At 42.9% G+C, this 22,778-nt stretch overlaps 1 protein-coding gene across 1 annotated transcript in view; it reads right to left on the reverse strand.

Moving 5' to 3' along the window:
* LOC140196239 (uncharacterized) overlaps positions 1-22,778 on the reverse strand; it is a 204,784-nt gene that overhangs the window by 64,893 nt on the left and 117,113 nt on the right. The window contains exons 26-33 of the mRNA XM_072255086.1: positions 21,534-21,702; positions 21,047-21,139; positions 17,301-17,405; positions 14,431-14,528; positions 13,119-13,269; positions 12,438-12,551; positions 10,796-10,960; positions 7,876-7,965 (exon numbers count right to left, since the gene is read on the reverse strand). Coding sequence (XP_072111187.1) covers positions 7,876-7,965; positions 10,796-10,960; positions 12,438-12,551; positions 13,119-13,269; positions 14,431-14,528; positions 17,301-17,405; positions 21,047-21,139; positions 21,534-21,702 — 985 coding nt within the window. The remainder of the gene's footprint in view (positions 1-7,875; positions 7,966-10,795; positions 10,961-12,437; positions 12,552-13,118; positions 13,270-14,430; positions 14,529-17,300; positions 17,406-21,046; positions 21,140-21,533; positions 21,703-22,778) is intronic.

Genomic DNA, 22,778 nt, shown 5'->3' on the forward strand with positions numbered 1-22,778 from the left:
CTGATATATGAAAAGGAAGTTGTCCACCTTGTGCTGTAGTGAAATGTCCTCCTTGCCCATCACTTTAATGAACTTCTTGAAGGTTTGGATAAACCTTTCAGCTAATCTATTCGTTGCTTTGTGGTGAGGAGCTGACTTGAAATGTCTGATGCCATTTTATTTCCTGAATAGTCTGAATTATTCTGACAAATATTGTGGTCTATTTTCACTCTCAATTTGTTTGGAAGCCATTTGTGGAGAAGATAGTTCTCAGAGTGGAAACAATCTTTGCTGAGGTGGTTGACTTCATTGGTATGACCTCCTGCCACTTCAAATGAACTTTCACAGCAATCAGAAACATGGAGTCTATGAATGGCCCAGCAAAGTCAATATGTACTCTTTGCCATGGTGACGATGGCCACTCCCACGGGTGTAACAGTACCTGTGGGACTGCATTTTGGAATTTGTGGCATCTCGAACAACTTTTGGCTAAGTCTTCGATCTGTTTATCTATTACCGGGTGAGTCTTTTCATCTTGACTGTAACCAGGTGTCCTTCATGCAGATTCTCTAACGCTCTGGTACACTGTTTAAAGGGAACCATAAAATGAGAGCCACATATCAGGGGTCGTTGACATACCAACAATAGGTCTCATCTCACCGAGAACTCTGGAAATGTAAGGTTTCCATGAGCTGCCATCCTTGCATAGTGATGTCATAGACCTGTGACAATGTTGGGTCGTTCCTTGTTTCTCTTTGTATTTCAGAGGGGCTCCTAAGAAGAGTGCCCAACATTGTAACTGGGTAGCAGACATCACTGGAATTCCCTTCCTGAGAATGAAAATGGACAGAAGCAGCTGGCAGTCTGTCACTAGAATAAACTCTTATCCATAGAGGTCGTGGTGGAACTTCTTTATTCCCCATTCTAGACTACGGGCACCTCGGTCAATCTGTGTGTAGTTGCATTCTGTGCTTGTCAGTCATCTTGAAACAAATGCAATTGGATGTTCAGATTTATCTTTCATAGTGTGTGCATGCTAGTCTGATGGGCAGGGATGGGTCATAATAGGTGAGCAGTTCAGCTGATGTTATTAGTCTCTTTGTTTCCTTGAATGCTCTTTCACATCTTTCTGACCATTCCCACTTTGCTCCTGTCTGTAACAGTGCGTTCAATGGATGCAGCACTGTAGCAATGTTTGGAAGAAACCTGCCAAGTATGAACCTGAGTTGTGACACATTTTCCAGTTTAGGTGCCTGTAGCACTGCTTCAATCTTCTCTTGTGACTTATGTAAGCCCTGCTTGTCAATGACATGTCCACAATATGAGATTTCATTCTTGGAGAACTCACATTCCCCTCTCTTTGCGTGCAGACCATACTCACTCAGCCTGGTAAGTATTTCACCCAGGAGGTTCTCTTCATCATTCTTGCCAATCATGATGATGTCATCAAGGTAACAATGTGTTGTTGGGATATCTTGGAGCACTTGGACCATAAGACCATAAGATATAGGAGCAGAATTAGGCCATCTGGCTCATCGAGTCTGCTCGGCCATTCAATCATGGCTGATCCCTTTTTTAATCTCCTCCTCAACCCCAGACCCCGGCCTTCTCTCTGTAACCTTTGATGCCATGTCCAATCAAGAACATATCAATTTCTGCCTTAAATACAGCCAATGACCTGGCCTCCACAGCTGTACGTGGCAACAAATTCCACAAATTCACCACCCTTTGGCTAAAGAAATTTCTCCGCATCTGTTTTGAAAGGGTGCCCTCTATCCTGAGGCTGTGCCCTTTTGTCCTAGACTCCCCCACCATGGGAAACATCCTTTCCACATCTACTTGTCTAGACCTTTCAACATTCGAAAGGTTTCAATGAGATCCCCCCTCATCCTTCTGAATTCCAGGGAGTACAGATCCAGAGCCATCAAATGTTCCTCAGATGGTAACCCTTTCATTCCTGCAATTATCCTTGTGAGCCTCCTCTGGACCCTCTCCAATGCCAGCACATCTTTTCTAAAATGAAACGCCCAAAACTGTTCACAATACTCAATGTGATGCCTCACCAGTGCCTTATAAAGCCTCAGCATCACATCCTTGCTCTTGTATTATAGACCTCTTGAAATGAATGTTAACATGGCAATTGCCTTCCTCACCACCAACTCAACCTGCAGGTTAACCTTCAGGGTGTTCTGCACAAGGACTCCCAAGTACCAACGGATCTCAGATTCCTGGATTTTCTCCCTGTTTAGAACATAGTCTGCACATTTATTTCTACTACCAAAGTGCATGACCATGCATTTTCTAACATTGTATTTCATTTGCCACTTTCTTGCCCATTCTCCTAATCTAAGTCCTCCTGCATCCTACCTGTTTCCTCAACACTACCTGCCCCTCCACCAATCTTCATATCATCTACAAACTTGGCAACTAAGCCATCTATTCCATCATCTAAATCATTTATATACAGCATAAAAAGAAGTGGTCCCAACACCGACCCCTGTAAAACACCACTAGTCACTGGCAGCCAACCAACCAGAAAAGAATCCTTTTATTCCCACTCGCCAATCAACCAATGCTCTAACCATGTTAGTAACTTTCCTGTAATACTATTGGCTCTTAACTTGGTAAACAGCCTCATGTGTGGCACCTTGTCAAAGGTCTTCTGAAAGTTCAAGTATACTACATCCATGGCATCCCCTTTATCTCTCCTACTTATAATCTCCTCAAAGAATTCCAACAGGTTCATCAGGCAGGATTTACTCTGAAGGAAACCATGCTGACTTTGTCCTATCTTGTCCTGTGTCACCAAGTACTCCCTCACCTCATCCTTAACAATTGACTCCAACATTTTCCCAACCACTGCGGTCAGGCTAACTGGTTTATAATTTCCTTTCTGCTGCCTTCCTCCTTTCTTAAAGAGTGGAGTGACATATGCAATTTTCCAGTCCTCTGGCACCATGCCAGAGTCCAATCATTTTTGAAAGATCATTTCTAATGCCACCACAATCTCTAATGCTACCTCTTTCAAAACCCTAGGGTGCAGTTCCTCTGGTTCGGGTGACTTATGTACCTTTAGGTCTTTCAATTTTTTGAAGACATTCTCTCTTGTAATAGTAACTGCACCCACTTCTTTTCCTTCACACACAACATCAGGCATACTGCTCGTGTCTTCCACACTGAAGACTGATGCAAAATACTCATTTAGTTCATCGGCCATCTCCTTGTCTCCCATTATTATTTCTCCTGCCTCATTTTCTAGTGGTCCTATATCTACTCTCATTTCTCTTTTATTTTAAACAGACTTGAAAAAAACTTTTACTATCCACTTTGATATTATTTGCTAGCTTGCTTTCATATTTCATCTTTCCCCTTCTAATGATTTTTTTTAGTTGCTCTCTGTAGGTTTTTAAAAACTTCCCAATCCTCTATCCTCCCGCTAATTTTTGTTTTGTTGTATGCCCTTTCTTTTGTTTTTACAATAGCCTTGATTTCCCTTGTCAGCTACGGTTGTACTATTCTGCCATTTGAGTATTTTTTCATTTTTAGAATACAGATGTCCTGCACCTTCCTCATTTTTCCCAGAAACGCACGCCATTGCTGCTCTGCTGATATCCCTGCCAGCAGCTCCTTCCAATTTACTTTGGCCAATTTCTCTCTCATACCACTGTAATTTCTCTTACTCCACTGAAATACTGCTACATCAGACTTTACTTTCTCCCTATCAAATTTCAAGTTGAACACAATCATATTGTGATCACTGGTTCCTAAGGGTTCTTTTACCTTAAGCTCTCTGATCGCCTCCAGTCATTACATAACACCCAATCCAGTATAGCTGATCCCCTAGCAGGCTCAATGACAAGCTGCTCTAAAAAGCCATCTCATAGGCATTCAACAAACTCACTCTCTTGAGATCCATTACCAACCTGATTTTCCCAACTGACCTGTATGTTAAAATCTCCCATGACTACCATAATATTGCCCTTTTGACTCGCCTTTTCTATTTCCTGTTGTAACCTGTGGTTTACTTCACTGTTGGGAGGCCTGTATATAACTGCCATCAACCCTTGCAGTTTCTTAACTCAACCCACAAGGATTCAACATCTTCCAATCCTATGTCACTTCTTTCTACTGATTTGATGTCATTCTTTACCAGCAGAGCCACTCCACTCCCTCTGCCTACCTTCCTATCCCTCCGATATAACACGTAACCTTTGAAATTCAGCTGCCAACTACAACCATCCTTCAGCCACAATTCAGTGATGGCCACAACATCATACCTGGCAATCTGTAATATTGCAACAAGATCATCCACCTTATTTCTTATACTCCGCGCATTTAGATACAACACCTTGAGTACCATATTTGCTATCCTTTCTGACTCTGCATCCCTAATGATTTGATGCTCAACCTGTTGGCTGCAACTAAGCCCCATCACCTGCCGGCCCTTCCTGACAATCTGACTGCACGCTGTCTTTACTTTTTTACCATCTGTCGTTTCCTGAGTCCCTTCACTCTGGTTCCCACCCCACTGCCAAGTTAATTTAAACCCTCCCCAACAGCTCTAACAAACCTGCCTGCGAGATTATTGGTTCCCCCTCAGGTTCAGGTGCAACCCATCACTTTTGAACTGGTCATACCTCCCCCAGAAGAGATCACAGTTATCCAAGAACCTGAACCCTGCCCCCTGCACCAGCTTCTCAGCCACACATTTATCTGCCAAATCATCCTGTTTCTACCCTCACTGGTGCATGGCACAGGCAGCATTCCAAAAATTACTACCCTGGAGGTCCTGCTTCTCAGCTTTCTACCTAACTCTCTAAATTCTCTTTTCAGGACCTCATTGCTTTTCCTTTCTATTCATTGGTACCAATATGTACCAAGATATCTGGCTGCTCCCTCTCCCTCTCCAAAATGTAGTGAGTGAGATCTGAGACATCCCTGACCCTGGCACCTGGGAGGCAACATACCATCCGGGTATCCCATTTACGTCCACAGAATCCCCTGTCTGTTCCCCTCACTATCGAGTCCCCTATCACCACAACTCCCTTCTTCTCTCTCTCTTTCCCTTCTGCACCACGGACCCATGCTCAGTGCCTGTTACCCGGTCGCCAAGGCTTTCTCCCAGGAGGTCATCCCCCATAAAAGTATCCAAAGCGGTATACTTGTTTTTTTTAAGGGGAATGGCCACAGGTGTGCTCTGCTCTAACTGCCTATTTCCATTTCTCCTCACAGTCACCCAGCTATTCACCTCCTGCAACTTCGGGGTGACTAGTTCCCCGTAACTTCGATCAATTATATCCTCGTTCTCCTGTACAAGCTGAAGGTCATCCAGTTCCTGTTCCAGATCCCTAACATGGTCTTCAAGGAGCTGCAGTCAGATGCACTTCACGCAGCTGTAGTTCCCCGGGAGACTCTGGGTCTCCCAGTTCTCCGACATCCGGCACGAAGAGTCTCCACAGCTATTTAAATGGTACAGTAAAAAGGAGGAGAAAAAAAGCAAAAAGGAAACCTTAACAGATGCTTTACACAGAAAAGACACCTCTTCCACGCCAAAGCCTTGGTCCATTGCTCTTTGCCAAGTTGCTGGAGCTGATGCAATGTCAAAGATGAGATGATTATACTGGAACAGTCCCTTGTGAGTGTTAATTGTGAGGAACTTCCTGCTTTACCTCTTGGTCTCCATTTGCAGATAGGCTTGTGACAAGCCAATCTTTGAAAACCTCTCCCCGCCTGCCAAAGATGCAAAAATGTCTTCTATTCATGGCAGAGGATACTGCGCTGTACACAGCACCGGGTTGATGCTCACTTAAAAATCCTCACATATGTGAACGGCTCCAGCCTTCCTTTTCTGATCACTGAGACAATGGGCCTGGCTCAATTTCTCTGCTCAACCCTGGAGAGAATTCCAGACACCCCCAAGCTCTGACGTTGAGCTTCCACCTCAGGATGTAGAGCACTAGGCACTGGACAAGCTTTGTGGAATCTTGGTGTTGCTGCTTCATCCAGTTCAATTCTGGCCTTCATGTCTTTGAGTTTACCAATACCCTTCTCAAGTACCATCTAATTAGCTTAAGCTGCTGTGACAGTCTCCAGTTAGTGCTACTGTTTGGGCTGCTGTTGCCTGTTGATGACACATTGAGAGCTTCAATTGTGTGCAAGTCTAGTTGGATTTTTCTCAACCATTCATGTCCGAAAAGTGATGGCCCTCCACTTTTCAACACAAAGCTTTAGCTGCTGTATTTGGCCTTCGTACATCACATTCACTTTCAGATTACCTTTGGGAGGCACTTCTTTGCCTGGGGAGGTCTTTAGCATCACTGAGGTCTTCTCTAGTGGTAGCTTAGAGAAGTCCGTTATAGTCAGGCTCCAAAATTACAGACAAAGCTGACAATGTATCCAGCTCCATTTTCAATTTTACACCAGACACATCTGTTGTGATGCATATGATTTTGTGATCTGATTCAGTAATACTCTGCAGTTCTAAGCATGACAGCTCAACTTTGTCAGACTCTGTGTTATCTGATTCTGTTTCACATTTGGTCACTTTATGCATTTGCTTAGTTTTGTGTTTGAAACCTTTCATTCTGTGTGTTTTTTTCTCTTTGGTTGTGCTTTTGTCCAACTTGCATGTTCTCTCTGTAACACTTTCTGCAAGCTTGTTCTTTGATTCATTTGCATCATGGGAGGATTTGCCACATTGATAACATTTTTGGATTTTTGCACCGTTCAGGGACATCTTGTGCATTGCACATTCTAACCTCTTTCTGTAGTTGTGCTGCATCCTTCGCTGCAGTCCCCAACGATACTGCAATGGTCAATGCCCATTCTAGGGTCAGGTCTCTCTCTGACAGTAGCCTCTTTTGGGTGCCACATACAAACCTGTCCCTTACTGCACCAGAAAGTCCGTCTCAGTCACAGTATTGGAAAAGTTTGCACAGTTCTGCTATGTATTCAGAAATGCATTCATCATTTGACTGTTTTTTTTTTTGTAAAATCTATAACTCTCAGCTATTACCAGCGGCTTAGGTGCTAAAGTGTTTTTTTTTCCTCTAACAATTTTGTCAAATGCCTTACTTGCTGGCTTTTCAGGAGTTACTAAGTTGCATAAAAGCCTGTATGTTTTAGCTTTTATTAAGCTAAGAAGTGTGGATACTTTCTTTTCTTCATCCATGTCATTTGCCTTACAATACAGTTCAACGCTCTTGATATACAACTCCCAGCCTTCATTAGCATTATCAAATTCATCAACTTTCCTAATTAAAGCCATTGCCATGTTATTTTCACTTAAACTGTGCTAGTTGTATGTCTTTCACTGTGTACTCTGCAGTTACTCACGTGTCCCTTTGTTAGCATCAGTGACAGCATACTCGGTACTGGTTAACTCTTTCCTCTCACTGTCTCGTCCCATAATCATCCCGTAACTGTTGGTGCAGTTGGTGATATTTTCTGACATTCAGGTTCATACTCATTGCCTACTTTTTATGTTTGTGCAACTATATGTTAATTAAATAAAAGCACACACACATGGGAGATGGCTTTAACTGTTGAATTCACATAGCAGCGAGAGAGAGGAACCAATGTACATGTGTAGACAACAGATCAATGCACATAGGTAAGTTATCAGTCCATACGTAGTGCTAAGGGGAGTCAATGCTCTAAAGAAATAGATCCATACGTTACATTGTGGGGCTTAAATACCGTCCTATTTAAACTATGCACGATCACTTTACACTGAACCAGTGCTTAAGACCCTCAGATTCTAATAACAACTTGCCACCAGTCACCACATTCATAAAACAACTCCTTGCATGAAAAGTTGTGAAACATTTTGAACAAAGCATTATATCAGTGCAATGTTCTCCCTGAAGTGCAATTATTTTCTCTTCTGCCATTTACCTTTGTCTCCACTTGGTCCCTGAGGTCCTCGAGGACCAGTTAACCCTGCGGTCCCCGGCTCTCCCATAATACCCGATTCACCCTTGGGTCCTGTTTGAAGATGAAAGCAATGTAAAGTTATTAAAAAGCCTGAAAAGATATTTCTGGCAAAGAAAAAATGAGAGTGTAAAAATTCTCTAGTTAATACCTGGAAGGTCCTGAACGCTTCAATTAAACTTCACTAATGGTTCAACCGTAAGAGATTTATTTTAAAGAGAACAAAAATTTGCCATTAGGCACAATAACGAATTTGATATTGGTGCAAATGCTGTGTCCTTTTGACTATGACCTGATCTGTTACTTACCCATTCCATTCAATTCAGTACAGTAAGTGGGGCGCCATGCGAAATGCTGTTCTTCACCTCTATAGATACTAAGCCAAGAAGACTCAGGTATGCTTAGAATTTGGGTGGGAAGCCACAAAGGGATAGAATATTGGCTAAGCATTAGATGCCCGGACAAAAAAATGATTCAACCAGCAGAATGCAACAAGAATCTCTGAATCACCGTCTGGTATGGGGGGTGGGTGGGGGGGAGCTACGGAACAGAATCAAAAGAAGCTACAGAAATTTGTAAAATTAGTCGGCTTCATCATGGTTAGTAGCCTCCATAGTTTCCAAGAGATCTTCAAGGAGCAGTGTCTCACGAAGACGCATCCTTTACGAAGGATCAGCCCATCACCCAGGACGTGCCCTGTTCTCATTGTTACCCTCAGGAAGGAGGTACAGAAGCCTGAAGACACATACTCAGTGGTTCAGAAACAGCATCTTCCTTTCTGCCATCTAATTTCTAAATGGTCATTGAACCCATGAAAACTACCTCACTTTTTTATTATTTCTGGTTTTGCGTTATGTTTAATTTAACTAATATACTTACAGTAATTCACTTTTTCTCTCTATTATCCAGTATTTCATTGTACTGGTACTGCTAAGTTAACAAGTTTCACGACATATGTTGGTGATATTAAATGTGATTCTGATTTTTGTTGCACATATTTGAAAATAATACAGTAAACACAGTAAATCTCCCTTTTGCACTTCGGTATCACCCAGTTAAAAAAGCCTTTTGCAATGAGTTTGACCATCACATTAACAAGGCGCCTGTGGTTAGGGTTGAAGCAATAGTGTTTGCTATTGAATTAGAGGCAGCTGCTCACGAAGATTTGGAGACTCTGTGGCTTGGATTCCATTTCAGGTCAATTCAAGTCAAGTTTATCGTCATTTAACTTTATACATGTATACCATCAAACGAAACATTTCTTTGGACAAGGGTATAAAGCTCAGTATTACAGGTAACACAGAATAATTCAGGAGAGTAAGAATTAAATCTGTAAAAGAATTACACATAAATCAAGTGCATAAATTAATTATTGTGGGGTACAGTACAGTATAGATGATATTTCTACTGTGATGCAGCAGGGAGCTCAGAAGCCTAATGGCCTGAGGGAAGAAGCTGTTTCCCATCCTGGCCAGTCTTGTCTTTATGCATCAGAGTCTCCTGCCTGATGGTAGAAAGTCAAAGAGAATGCTGGATGGATGGGTGGGATCTTTGTTAATACTAAGGGCCCTGCATATGCAGCATTCCTGATAAATGTCCCCGATAGAAGGACCCCTGTGACCCTCTCGGCTGTTCTCACAGTTCTTGGTTGGTTGACGCCATACACCAGTTTTTGGTCGGGGGGGGGTGGGGGTGAGGTTTGGTGTCCAGCGGCTATGTCATTCGGCAGGCTGTACATATTGAAGAATCCTCACAGACAGCAGACCAGAGGACCATTTTTGAACCACTTTATGGAGTGTACAATACATGCAAGATAACAAGTGAAATACATTTAAAAGTAATTTGATTGAGATACATATTTGCGGAAATGACAATCTACACTTAATAGATTTTTGGAGGACAGAGAAGTAGCACTTAGTGTTACCAGATGACATGTCCTGGCATCTCATGCTGCGGACTTCAAATATTCTGACAAGGAGTGAGGTTTGTATTAGTTCATTGGTCGCGGAAGACTGCAGAATCAGAATTATTCTCACTGACATAAGTTGTGAAATTTGTTGTTTTGTAGCAGCAGTGTTGTGCAGGCAGAACAAATCACTCTAATTTACAACAAAATAAATAAGCTAGCGCAAAGGATGAATAGCGAGCAGCAATCTGATGGCAAAGGGGAAGAAACGGTTTCTAAGATGTTGAGTGTGTGTCTTTAGGCCCCTGTACCTCCTCCCTGACTGATAGTAATGAGAAGAGGGCATGTCTTGGACGGTGAGGGTCCGTAATGATGGATGCTGCCTTTTTGAGGCCCACCTTTCGAAGATGTCCACGACGGTGGAGGGGATTGTGTCTGTGAAGGAGATGGTTGAGTCTACAGCCCTCACATTCACCGTCTACAAGCCTCTTGCATTCCCGCACCTATATATATATTGTAGAAGGCTGCAATAAAAAGTCACTGCGGGAGAAGGGAATCATGTCCAACAGCAGAATCAGAGTCATTGACACCGATATAAGTTGTGAAATACTTTGTACTGTACAGAGTGGAAGGCAGTCATTCACAGGATTGAGTCCAGACCGCCTCCATTGAAGAGTAACCCACTCAGCTCAGCCTCCTGCTCTCCTCCCTCCAGAGATGTACAGATATTTTTCCGTTCAAGTATTCATTTAGTTCTCTTTCTGTACATTCTGATTGAGCCTTGCCATAATCGAGCATCCTGCAGCACTTTCTAGACCTCAGCTAAACAGTTTCTTTTGCCAGTCACTCTCATCGTAAACTTCTAAACCTCTGCACATCTGTATCGTCCTGAAGTTGCCATCAGGCTCCGTGATGAATGTTGAGAGTCTTTATTCACATCTGTGTCTTTTTCACCATTCACAGGATAGGATGATTTACCTGATATCCCTGGTGGTCCTGGCCTTCCTGGTCGTCCGGGTGGGCCTCTTGGTCCAGGAGAGCCTGGAGGGCCCACATTTCCGTTGGGCCCACAACTTCCAGAAGCTCCTGGAATGCCCATTCCTGGTTTACCTGGATCACCCATTGGTCCTCTGCTTGGTGATCCTGTAAAAGCAAATTTCCTATATAAACTTAAAGGGTCTAATGTAGAAACAGGCAATTCAAACCGCCATGTATTATACCTCTCAGGAGTTATTTAATCTGACTTCATCCTCCTGCTCACTACCCACACCTTTAGATAGCCTCCTTTTACACACAATTATCAAGTATTACTGATGAATTCATTTAGTTACTGACATACAACATGAAACAGGCCCTTCTGGCCCTTCGAGCCGCACCCCCCCCCCCGCCCCAGCAATCCCCCAATTTAATGCTCGTCTAATCACGGGACAATGTACAATAATCAATTAACCTAGCAACTGGTACATCTTGGACTGTAGGAGGAAACCGGAGCACCCAGAGGAAAGCTGGGGGGAAGAGGGGAGAACGTACATACTTTACAGGCAGTGGCAGGAATCGAACACGAGTTGCCTGTACTGTAAAGTGCTGTGCAAACCACAATGCTAACGTGCTGCCCCAGGCTGCTGTAAAACAAGCATGTTCTTAGTTCGCTGAAAAACCTGGTAACATTTTAACTTGTATACCATGCTTGGTTTAAAAGAAAAAAATAAATTAGAATAGAAACAGAAAATGTTGGAAACACTCAGCAGTGTGACAGCATTTGTGGGAAGAGAAACAGGAGTCATCCCTAAAGGTCAAAGCCCGAAACATCGATTGTACTTTTTCCATAATGGCTCTTAATGTATAATCCATATGAAATATAATTAATAGTGAATTAACCTGTAAATTTTTAAAAAAAGCAGAAAGTGGTAATGATTTTTCAGCTAATGCAATCAATTGCCCATACTTTTGACTGTTGACCTCTGGGCCAGAGAAGTTGAATCAGAACATTACTCATAGGTTGAGCTATTGGAGGGCTTGAAACAAACATAGGCTTGAACAGCTTTGTCTAAGTTAAGTAACCTGATGAAAAAGTCATATAACTTACCGATGATATTCACAGCTATTGATCAGTGATGGTGCACGAGATTGAATAATTCTAGTGGTATTTAAGTATACTGAAGGGGATGATCAGAACAAATTTAATGTGGATTATGTAAGGCGAAAAGGACATTACCATGGTGTAATAACATAGTCATTCTATGCAACTAAACCAATGCTATATCTTCAGTCAGTCTAAAAATATAGTGCAGAGTTCATTGCATATCACTAAACAGATAATTGTGGAACGTTTAAGAAATCCAGCAGTATTTTGTGGAGATAGAAATAAAGTTTCTATCTCTAGTCAAGGTCTCTTCAACAGATCAGCTGCATATGAAGTATTGACTAAGTTTCTCTTCTCTCTGATGGTGCTTGACCTCCAGACTGTTCCAGTATTTTCTGTCTGTTTCAGAGTGACAACATCTGCAGTTTCTTTCTGTTCCATTGCTCAGTATTGATATTATTTTAATTTGTACCATACAAGCACCAAATTTATTATTTTCTCTCTCAAAGAATGGATGATGGTGAGTAAGGTTAATACCTGGAGAACCAGTTGGTCCAGGTGGGCCCTCAGCACCTGCAGGTCCAGGTAGGCTTCTTCCTGGTGGTCCACGTGAACCTTTCGGCCCCTGGTGTCCTGGGTTTCCTGGATCACCTGCAAAGAATTTTCTGTTCTTATTTGAGCTCCAGCATCTGTGCATTCAATTTTTGCTTTGTAGCACTTTACCAAGCATAAAACCCTCATGTTTTAGAAGATTCATTATTGATAATATTTAATCTTTGTGGAAATACCCTTCCTTCCTAGCCTTTCCTTCTATCTGACTAAAATATACTGTATGTATTATCTGAAGAAGGATTAGAAATCTCCACACCCATCCCTTCTAAAATAATTGTGTCGTAAGAGATAGAGAACTATTTACCAGACATTTCCAGGGAACCATAAAATAATGATTAAGCTTTAATGTTCAACATAAATAATGTAATCATGAGGACAATTATTTCTTCCAATACAACGCAAAAGAAGATATTACAACCAATATTTCTACGCTTATATTAACCAACAGGGAGGAAATTTTACCATTCATTTACATTTCAGCCACTTGTTATTTGCAAGTACGTTTCCCCCTTCCCAATCTGATCTTTAACAAAGGATGTTGCCTGGATCATTTAACTATACAACTACTGTATTTTTGAATTGTGATTTCAAAGCAGAATTCAGTACCTTTAGGTCCCTGACGCCCCCTACAACCAGCATTCCCTTTATTTCCGTGGAGTCCACAGAGACCAGAATCACCCTTCTCCCCTGGCAGTCCCGTGTTTCCTGGAGGACCTGGTGGACCAATGTTGCCTGGAGGCCCAAAACCATTGTTACCCTGAAAGTAAAATATTGGATTTGCTAATATTTTCAATTTCAATGCATCATTTGAAAGGAGTGTTAAATAATGACAGAGTTTTCCTTTGCTCTCTTCATATGATAAAATTCTGCCAATATGCTTCCAAATGACCTCCTTCAGAACATCTGACAAGCTCAGCTTCCAGTCTTCATCTATAGCTGTGGGACCAACCTTCTCATTTCCCTCTCCCCTCATCCGAACTGTGATAACCCTAATTCATGAAAAATATTCTAAGCATTATAAGGCTGTGAATTTCCTCTTTTACGTGCCTTTCAACCTTAATTTTTTCCTTTTCTCTTTCATTTATAATACTGTAAGTGGGTTTGTAATGTTTTTGTAATTCCAAAACATAAAACTAATTGAACAAAAAACACGGAGCTTGGAGATGAGTGTCTTAGTTCTGTTTTACTTTCAGTGAGGTGCGCACGCATGACCCGGTGGGGTGATGACGTATACCATCCACGTACTTTGTACATATAACCCATAATGAATTATGTAAGCAACAAAGAATGCTTAATCAAACAACATATTTACAATACTACTTGAATATTACTGAAATATTAAATACATAAAGGTGTTCTGGTTTCGTCTCACATGCTGAAGATGTACGGTTTGGGTTAGTGAGTTGGGGGCATACTATGTTGGCGCCGGAGGTGTGGCAACACTTGCAGGCTGCCCAGCACAATCCTCACTGATTCAATTTGATGCAAATGCCACACTTCACTGTATGTTTCGATGTTCTGATGTGCGTGTAACAAATAAAGCTAATCTTTTTATAATTTATCTTTTAGTTGGTGTGTACACCTCCAAATATCTATATAATTATAGTCTGTGCAAATGTACAGGGATAACATAACAATACAACTGAAATATCGCAGTGGATACGAAAGAATTCTATTCCAGTGTTATGTTATGGCACACTCTATGTCGGGTGTTTAACCCAGAAAACTTTACCATTACATTCTAACCATTACCAACTGTTTGATTTCCTACACATATGCATATGAAAGTCTTTATAAACACATTTTGTATGCCCTGCCTATTACAGACTTGCTCAAAACTACCAAGGACTTTTTGAAACAATGCCAGTGCCCGATACGACCATGAGTGAGAATGAGAAATTCCTGCGGGTCCACTAACCTTAGGACCTGTTGCTCCTGATATTCCTGGCATTCCAGGTGCTCCTGGTCTACCTCGATTTCCTGGAGGACCTACTGATCCTAGAAATCCTGGGTCACCTACAAAAGGGAGAGGATATCAGAAGTGATTTGAAAGGTACTTTGGTACAAGAGAAGTGAAACTGCTCACATTTGTTCAGATTGATGTAAACATTTGGTTAAGTGTTACATTCTGCCATGTCAATCCACAATAAAGATGACCGTATCACACTTTTTGTTCATTTATTGGTTTATCATGTACCAAGAGACAGTGAAAAGGCTTGTCTTGCATACTGCTCAGACGGATCAAATCATTACGCGGTGCCCTGTGGTAGAACAAGACAAAGCAATAACAATGCAGGATAAAGAGTAAAAGCCACAGGGGACATGCAGTGCAGGTAAATGATAAAGTGCAAGATCATATGAAAATGAATTGTGCGGTCAATAGTCCATCTTATTGTATAAGAGGTTACATTTAGGAGTCCGACAGCAGTGGGATTGATGCAATCTTTGACCCTGGGAGTTCGTGCTTTCAGGCTTTTATATCTTCTGATCAATGGAAGAAGGGTGTAGAGAGGATATCCAGGGTGGGATGGGACTTTGATTATGCTGGCTGCTTTACTGAAGCAGTGAGAAGTGCAGATGGAGTCTATAGAGGGGAGACTAGTTCCTGTGATGTGCGGAGCTCTGTCCACAGCTCTGTCTTGCTTCTTGTGGTCACATGTAGAGCAATTGCCATGCCAAGCTGTTATGCATCCAGATAGAATGCATTGATAAGAATTGGTGAGAGTCAGTGGGGACGTGCCAAATAAATTATACTACTTATGAACAGGACCAAAATACAGAAGTATTGATACATGAGAGCTATGCAAAGAGCGAGCTCTGCTTACTCACTTCGAATTTGCATGTAACAGGTTGGAAGGCGAGTTTTACACCTCACTATGAATTGAGAGGGGGCAGTGTGCACTCTCCTGTGTGTATCAACATTGCTGAGGTTGACGGTGTTGAGCGCTTCAAGTTCCAAGGAGTGAACATCATCAGTTGCCTGTCCTGATCCAACTACGGAGATCCCATGGCCAAGAAAGCACACCAGCAGCTCTACTTCCTCAAGAAGCTTCAAAGATTCAGCATGGCCCCTTTGTCCCTCAACCAGTTTTATAGATGTACGATAGAAAGCATCCTATCGCTTGGTATGGCAACAGTTCTGCTCATGACCACAAGTGACCACACAGAGTTGTGCACACAGCTCAGCACATCTTAGAAACCAATCTCCCCTCCATTGGCTCAACTAGGCTCAAGGACTGCTTCTATCCCATTAATGAATGACCCCCAAGGACCTCTGACCTCACATTCCACCTTGTTATAGACTTGACACTTTCTGGTGTGCCTGCATTACACTTCCTCTACACTGTAACTCCTTATTCTGCGCATTTTGTTTCCCTTGTTCTACCCCCATGCACGATGTGCTACAAAGATCTGAATGGGTGACTTGCAAAACAAGGTCTCTCACCGTACTTCAGTACGTGACAATAACAAAGTAATTTCACCAAATTCATTTAGTTTTAACATCCACAACTACAGAGTTGCTAATTTCACATGCAGATTACCACAGATTTTCAATGCAGAGAGAAGTGCAAAGGCATTTTCTTTCTTTTCCGTGTTGCACATTCAATACTGCCAATGTGTGGAACTACGGTTGCAAACTTACAACTTGGTAACAGTGGGTGACTTCGTACTCTTCATCGTCAATGCAGCTTCATACAATGGCAGGATCTGAAGTGTATTTTAATCACCAACGTCCCACACTTAAACCGGGGAAGGTGTTAAGATTGTACCAATAAATAACATATTAGATGCACCCAATATTAACAGTGTTAGGAAACTGGAGATGCAGCTCGATGACCTTCGTCTGGTAAGGGAAAGTAAGGAGGTGATAGATACGTAGGAGCTATAGGCAGGTAGTCACATAGGGCCTGGGGAGACAGATAAGTGGGTAACAGTCAGGAGGGGGAAGGGCAGGAGTCAGAGGCTAGAGAGCATCCCTGTGGCTGTACCCCTTGACAATAAGTACTCCTGCTTGAGTACTGTTAGGGGGGTGGTGGGTTTTACACAGAGAGTGGAATGGACTGCCGGCGATGGTGGTGGAGGTGGATACGATAGGGTCTTTTAAAAGACTCTCAGACAGGTACATGGAGCTCAGAAAAACAGAGGGCTATGGGTAAGCCTAGGTAGTTCTAAGGTAAGGACATGTTCAGCACAGCTTTGTGGGCCGAAGGGCCGGTATTGTGCTGTAGGTTTTCTATGTTTCGATGTTTCTAATATATTTAAATAATGGAATTGTAATATTAAAAGGGAAGACAAAAGGGGGTACAATCTGAAACATGACAGCTCATTTTGAAATGGACCAGAGACTAATGGTACAGGTAACCAATAACCTCTGGTAAGCAGTGATCCAGAACAAATGATAACCACTGCAACTGGAGATCCAGGTCATGTACTGATCTAGACCAGATACTGTTACAGAACAAATAGTGATACAATTTACAGTAATCTACAATCCACAGATGCGGCAGACTGCCCCCATACAAATTGGATATAATCTCTATCCTTGCATGAAGTTTGCGATAAAAAAGATAAAAAAAAAGAACATAGAGCTCGTAGATTCAGATTTTCAGCACCACAATTTCTGAAACTGACGATAATGAGGCAAAGCAGAATAGCACAAAACTCAAATCCTAACAAACCATATAATGAATTTGTTTTCAACCTCTTTTAATACAATACTCTCACTTTGGGACATACAAAGGTGAGTTGAAGAAAAGACAAGAAACCACTTCAGTAAGAGTTGTGTACCTTTACAACCAGGAGGGCCCAGTTGACCATCCATTGAAGGACCTCTCTCTCCTTTGTCTCCCGGACAACCTGGTGGACCAGCTTGGCCTTGAAGTCCAGGATTACCTGCGAGCACCACATTGGACCTTTACAGTTAGGCACAAAATAAGCTCGTTGTTGCTAGATAATGAGCAACTTCAAAAGTCATTTCAGTTTAGACAGCATCAACTGGCAGTGAAAATACTGAAATACTGGGCAGTGATTATTACAGATCACATTATGACCAAGCAGAGAAATCCCCAAATTAAATCTTCACTGGGCAATGAAAACCCCAAAACACAATTCCTGGACAGTGAAATCGCAATACACATCCTGGATAGGTACATAGAGCTTAGAAAAATAGAGGGCTATGGGTAACCCTAGGTAATTTCTGGAGTAAGTACATGTTTGGCACAGTATTGTGGGTTGAAGGGCCTGTATTGTGCTGTAGGTTTTCTATGTTTCTATGCTGCTATCATCACTGTGCAGTGAAAACCCCAAATCACATCATTGCTGGTCAGAAAATATCTCAAATCATATCATCACCAAGCCGTGAATACCCCGACACAGAGCACCACTGAGTAGTGAAAACACCACATCTCAATACCACCAGGCAGAGAAAGCTTTAAAGCACATCGTCAATGGACAGGGAGGTGAAAATCCCAAATCACATCATCACCAGATAGTGAAAACCCCAAATCACATTATCATCAGGCAATGTGAGAACCCCAAATCACATCATCACTAGACAGTGAAAACCACAAATCACATCATCATCAGGCAATGTGAGAACCCCAAATCACATAATCACAGGGAGGTGAAAACCCCAAATCACATCATCACTAGACAGTGAAAACCACAAACTACATCATCGTCAGACAGTGAAAACCACAAATTGCATCATCATCAGACAGTGAAAACCCCAATTCACATCATCACCAGGGAGTGAAAACCCCAAATCATATCATCACCAGACAGTGAAAACCACAAATCACATCATCATCAGGCAATGTGAGAACCCCAAATCACATCATCACAGGGAGGTGAAAACCCCAAATCACATCATCACTAGACAGTGAAAACCACAAACTACATCATCGTCAGACAGTGAAAACCACAAATTGCATCATCATCAGACAGTGAAAACCCCAATTCACATCATCACCAGGGAGTGAAAACCCCAAATCATATCATCACCAGACAGTGAAAACCACAAATCACATCATCATCAGGCAATGTGAGAACCCCAAATCACATCATCACCAGGCAGTGAAAACCGCAAATCACATCATCACTGGTCAGTGAAAACCCCAAATCACATGACCACAGGGAGGTCAAAATCCCAAATCATATCATCACCGGACAGTGAAGATCCCAAATCACGTCATCACCAGTCATTGAAAACCACAAATCACATCATCACCAGTCCGTAAAGTCCCAAATCACATCATCACCAGTCAGTAAATGACTCAATTCACATCATCACCAGGCAGTAAAAACCACAAATCACGTCATCACTGGTCAGTGAAAACCCCAAATCACATCATCACAAGGAGGTGAAAATCCCAAATTGTATCATCACTGGGCAGTGCAAATCCCAAATCACATCATCACAGACAGGTGAAAATCCCACATCATACCATCATTGGGCAGGGAAAACCCCACATCACATCATCACAGGGAGGTGAAAATCCTAAATCATCTCATCACTTGGCAGTGAAGATCCTAAATCACATCATCACCCGCCAGTAAATATCTCAATTCACATCATCACCAGGTAGTGAAACCCCCAAAACAGAGGATGACTGGGTAGCGTACATCCTAAATCACATTATTGCAGAGCAGTGAATACTCCGATACACACCATCACTGGGCAGGAAAAAAACCCTAAATCACATCATCAGCAGGCAGTGAAAACCCCAAATCACAGCATGACTGGGCTGTGAATACTCTGACACACATCATCACTGAGAAGTGAAAACCCCAAATCACAGCATGACCGGGCTGAGAAAACCCCAAATCAGATCATCGCAGGTTAGTGAAAACCCCAAATCACATCATTACTGCTGGGGCGGGGTTGGGGGGTGAGAGGGGAAGTGGGGGAGAGGGGTGAGGGAGGCAGGAGTGGGGAGGGAGAAGGGGTGAGGGGGTGAGGGGTGATGGGGAAGAAGGGTGGAGAGGGGGGAGGGGCAGGAAGAGGGGAGGGGAGGAGAGGGGAGGGGGAGAGGGAGTGGTGAGAGTGGCAAGGGGGAGTGGTGGAGGGGGAGTGGGAGAGGAGGGGAAGAGGGGAGAGGGGAGAGGGGGAAGGGGATAAGGATGGGGGAGAGGGAGAGGGCAAGAGAGGAGAGAGGAGATGGAGGGGAGAGAAGAGAGAGGAGGTGGAGAGGAAGTGGTGGGGAAAATGCTAGAGTCAGTTATCAAAGATGTGATAACAGCACATTTGGAAAGCGGTGAAATCATCGGACAAAGTCAGCATGGATTTGTGAAAGAAAAATCATGTCTGATGAATCTCATAGAATTTTTTGAGGATGTAACTAGTAGAGTGGATAGGGGAGAACCAGTGGATGTGGTATATCTGGATTTTCAAAAGGCTTTTGACAAGGTCCCACACAGGAGATTAGTGCGCAAACTTAAAGCACACGGTATTGGGGGTAAGGTATTGATGTGGATAGATAATTGGTTGGCAAACAGGAAGCAAAGAGTGGGAATAAACGGGACCTTTTCAGAATGGCAGGCAGTGACTAGTGGGGTACCGCAAGGCTCAGTGCTGGGACCGCAGTTGTTTACAATATATATTAATGAGTTGGATGAGGGAATTAAATGCAGCATCTCCAAGTTTGCGGATGACACGAAGCTGGGCGGCAGTGTTAGCTGTGAGGAGGATGCTAAGAGGATGCAGGGTGACTTGGATAGGTTAGGTGAGTGGGCAAATTCATGGCAGATGCAATTTAATGTGGATAAATATGAGGTTATCCATTTTGGTGGCAAGAACAGGAAATCAGATTAGGAAAGACATTCTTGCCATAGAGGGAGTACAAAGAAGGTTCACCAGATTGATTCCTGGGATGGCAGGACTTTCATATGATGAAAGACTGGATCGACTAGGCTTATACTCGTTGGAATTTAGAAGACTGAGGGGGGATCTGATTGAAACATATAAAATTCTAAAGGGATTGGACAGGCTAGATGCAGGAAGATTGTTCCCGATGTTGGGGAAGTCCAGAACAAGGGGTCACAGTTTGAGGATAAAGGGGAAGCCTTTTAGGACTGAGATGAGGAAAGACTTCTTCACACAGAGAGTGGTGAATCTGTGGAATTCTCTACCACAGGAAACAGTTGAGGCCAGTTCAATGGCTATATTTAAGAGGGAGTTAGATATGGCCCTTGTGGCTAAAGGGATCAGGGGGTATGGAGAGAAGGCAGGTACAGGGTTCTGAGTTAGATGATCAGCTATGATCGTACTGAATGGCGGCGCAGGCTCGAAGGGCCGAATGGCCTACTCCTGCACCTATTTTCTATGCTTCTATGTTTCTAAGTGGGAGTGGGATGGGGGGAGAGGGGGAGAGTGAGGGATGGGAGACAGAACAACAGAATAACGTATTTAATCTAAAAAGTTAACGCTGAATGCTGAGAACATGATTACTCTTTGAACATTTAGCTTGAGTTCCACAATTGTATTGCTGCAACATTAGCTTATTCCTGGTTTTGTCCATCCTGATAGATCTTACCTTGAACACCTGGCTGCCCAACTCTTCCTGTTTCGCCTTTAGGCCCTGGGGGTCCTGGGACTACCATGCATTTCCCCTTCTCTCCTTTGTCCCCTAGAGGAAAGATCAGTGGAATATCATTGAAACAGTACCGCGACTGGGACTGTAAAATCCAATCCACTTCAACATCATCACAACGGAGCTGCTTCTGGGAATAAAGGTGCCCATCAGTGATCTTGAGACTGATCTTGGTTAAATAAATCCAAGGCCACATCTTCACTGCCCTTTCCTTAAGAAGCTTCCCAGTGCTGGGCATGGAATACAGTGCCAGACAGAGTCTGAGTAGCAACTCATCTCAACTTCTTTGGCACTCCACTTTTTGGCTCAGCATAAATATCAGGTCATTCAATGATAAACTGCAGGGAAGTATGGGGCTTAAGATTCAGTGCGGAAATTGTTACTGATGCCAAAATTTAAACTTATATCGACTTCAAACCATCATACAAACCTGGAGGTCCATGAGTTCCCTGAAAACCAGGTTCTCCACGGTCACCTTTGGGACCTTGTCCCCCTTTAGGTCCAAACCCAGGGGGTCCTGGGAATCCCATGAGTCCTGGGATACCTGGGCGACCAGGGATACCAGGAGGACCTACATCACCTTGTGGAGGATATTGCATCTACAAGTAAAAGATTTTTTAAAAATTACTATTCAATATACCTCACAGTTAAGTAATACAAAGATAGACAGCCATCAGCACTTAAGGATGCAGAATCAGATTGCTATGGTAGAAAATGAACTCTTATTAAAATGTCAGATAGGGCACTTTGAACATTCCTTTTTGGTCAGTGCATGCATTGCTTGTCCTTAATGCCCATCCCACACTGTTTCTGAGCTTCTGCAGGTAAGACCTGGCCCAGTATTGATGAAGGAGCAGTGAAATGAAACCAGTGATGTATGTCTCAGTGGGGATGACCCTTATCTGCATCCCCTGGCTATTTGCATGATGACAACTGGGAGAAAACAGCAGGATGACCCCCCTCTCATACCCCTGCCCCATTACGCTCAAGATTCCCGGGTTTCTGGTAGTTTAGTGCAAAGGCAACAATCTGGCTGACAACATCTAAACTCTTCGGTCAACTCTTTAACCATGCAACTGTCCTCTTGCAAAGTATGCAGGGGAAGATTCAAAATTTAGGATTCTAGTTTATTTAATGTCATTTCCTCTTCACAAGTGGAAGGAGAATGAAATAATTGTTACTCTGGATCCAATGCAGCATATCAATGCCCCGCTAAAGTCCATGTAGACAATATCCACTGCCTTGCCTTCATCCACTTCTTGGTAACTTCCTTGAAGAACTCTGTAAGATTGGTTAGACATGGCTTACCACGCACAAAGCCACATTGACTATCCTTAATCAGTCCATGTCTATCCGAATACTTATATAACCAGTCCCTTAGAATACCTTCCAATAACTTTCCCACAACTGATGTCAGAATCACCACCCTATAAATTCCTGGTTTATGTCTAGATCCTTTCTGCAGAACTACATTGGCTATCCTCCAGTCCTCTGGTACCTCTCCTGTATAGGAGAAGGAAAACTCTGATCTCAAATCTTTACTTTATGGCTAGTGCCACTCATGGGGAAGGCTCCAGGAACAAACCCCGAGGAAAAGTCCGGCGCTGGAGTCCCTTAGGCAGTCCTACGTTGTGTTCAATGCTGACTGGCAACTCCCGTGACACCACTGGCGCCA

The sequence above is a fragment of the Mobula birostris genome, chromosome 4 (assembly GCF_030028105.1).
Source record: "Mobula birostris isolate sMobBir1 chromosome 4, sMobBir1.hap1, whole genome shotgun sequence".
NCBI lineage: Eukaryota > Metazoa > Chordata > Chondrichthyes > Myliobatiformes > Myliobatidae > Mobula > Mobula birostris.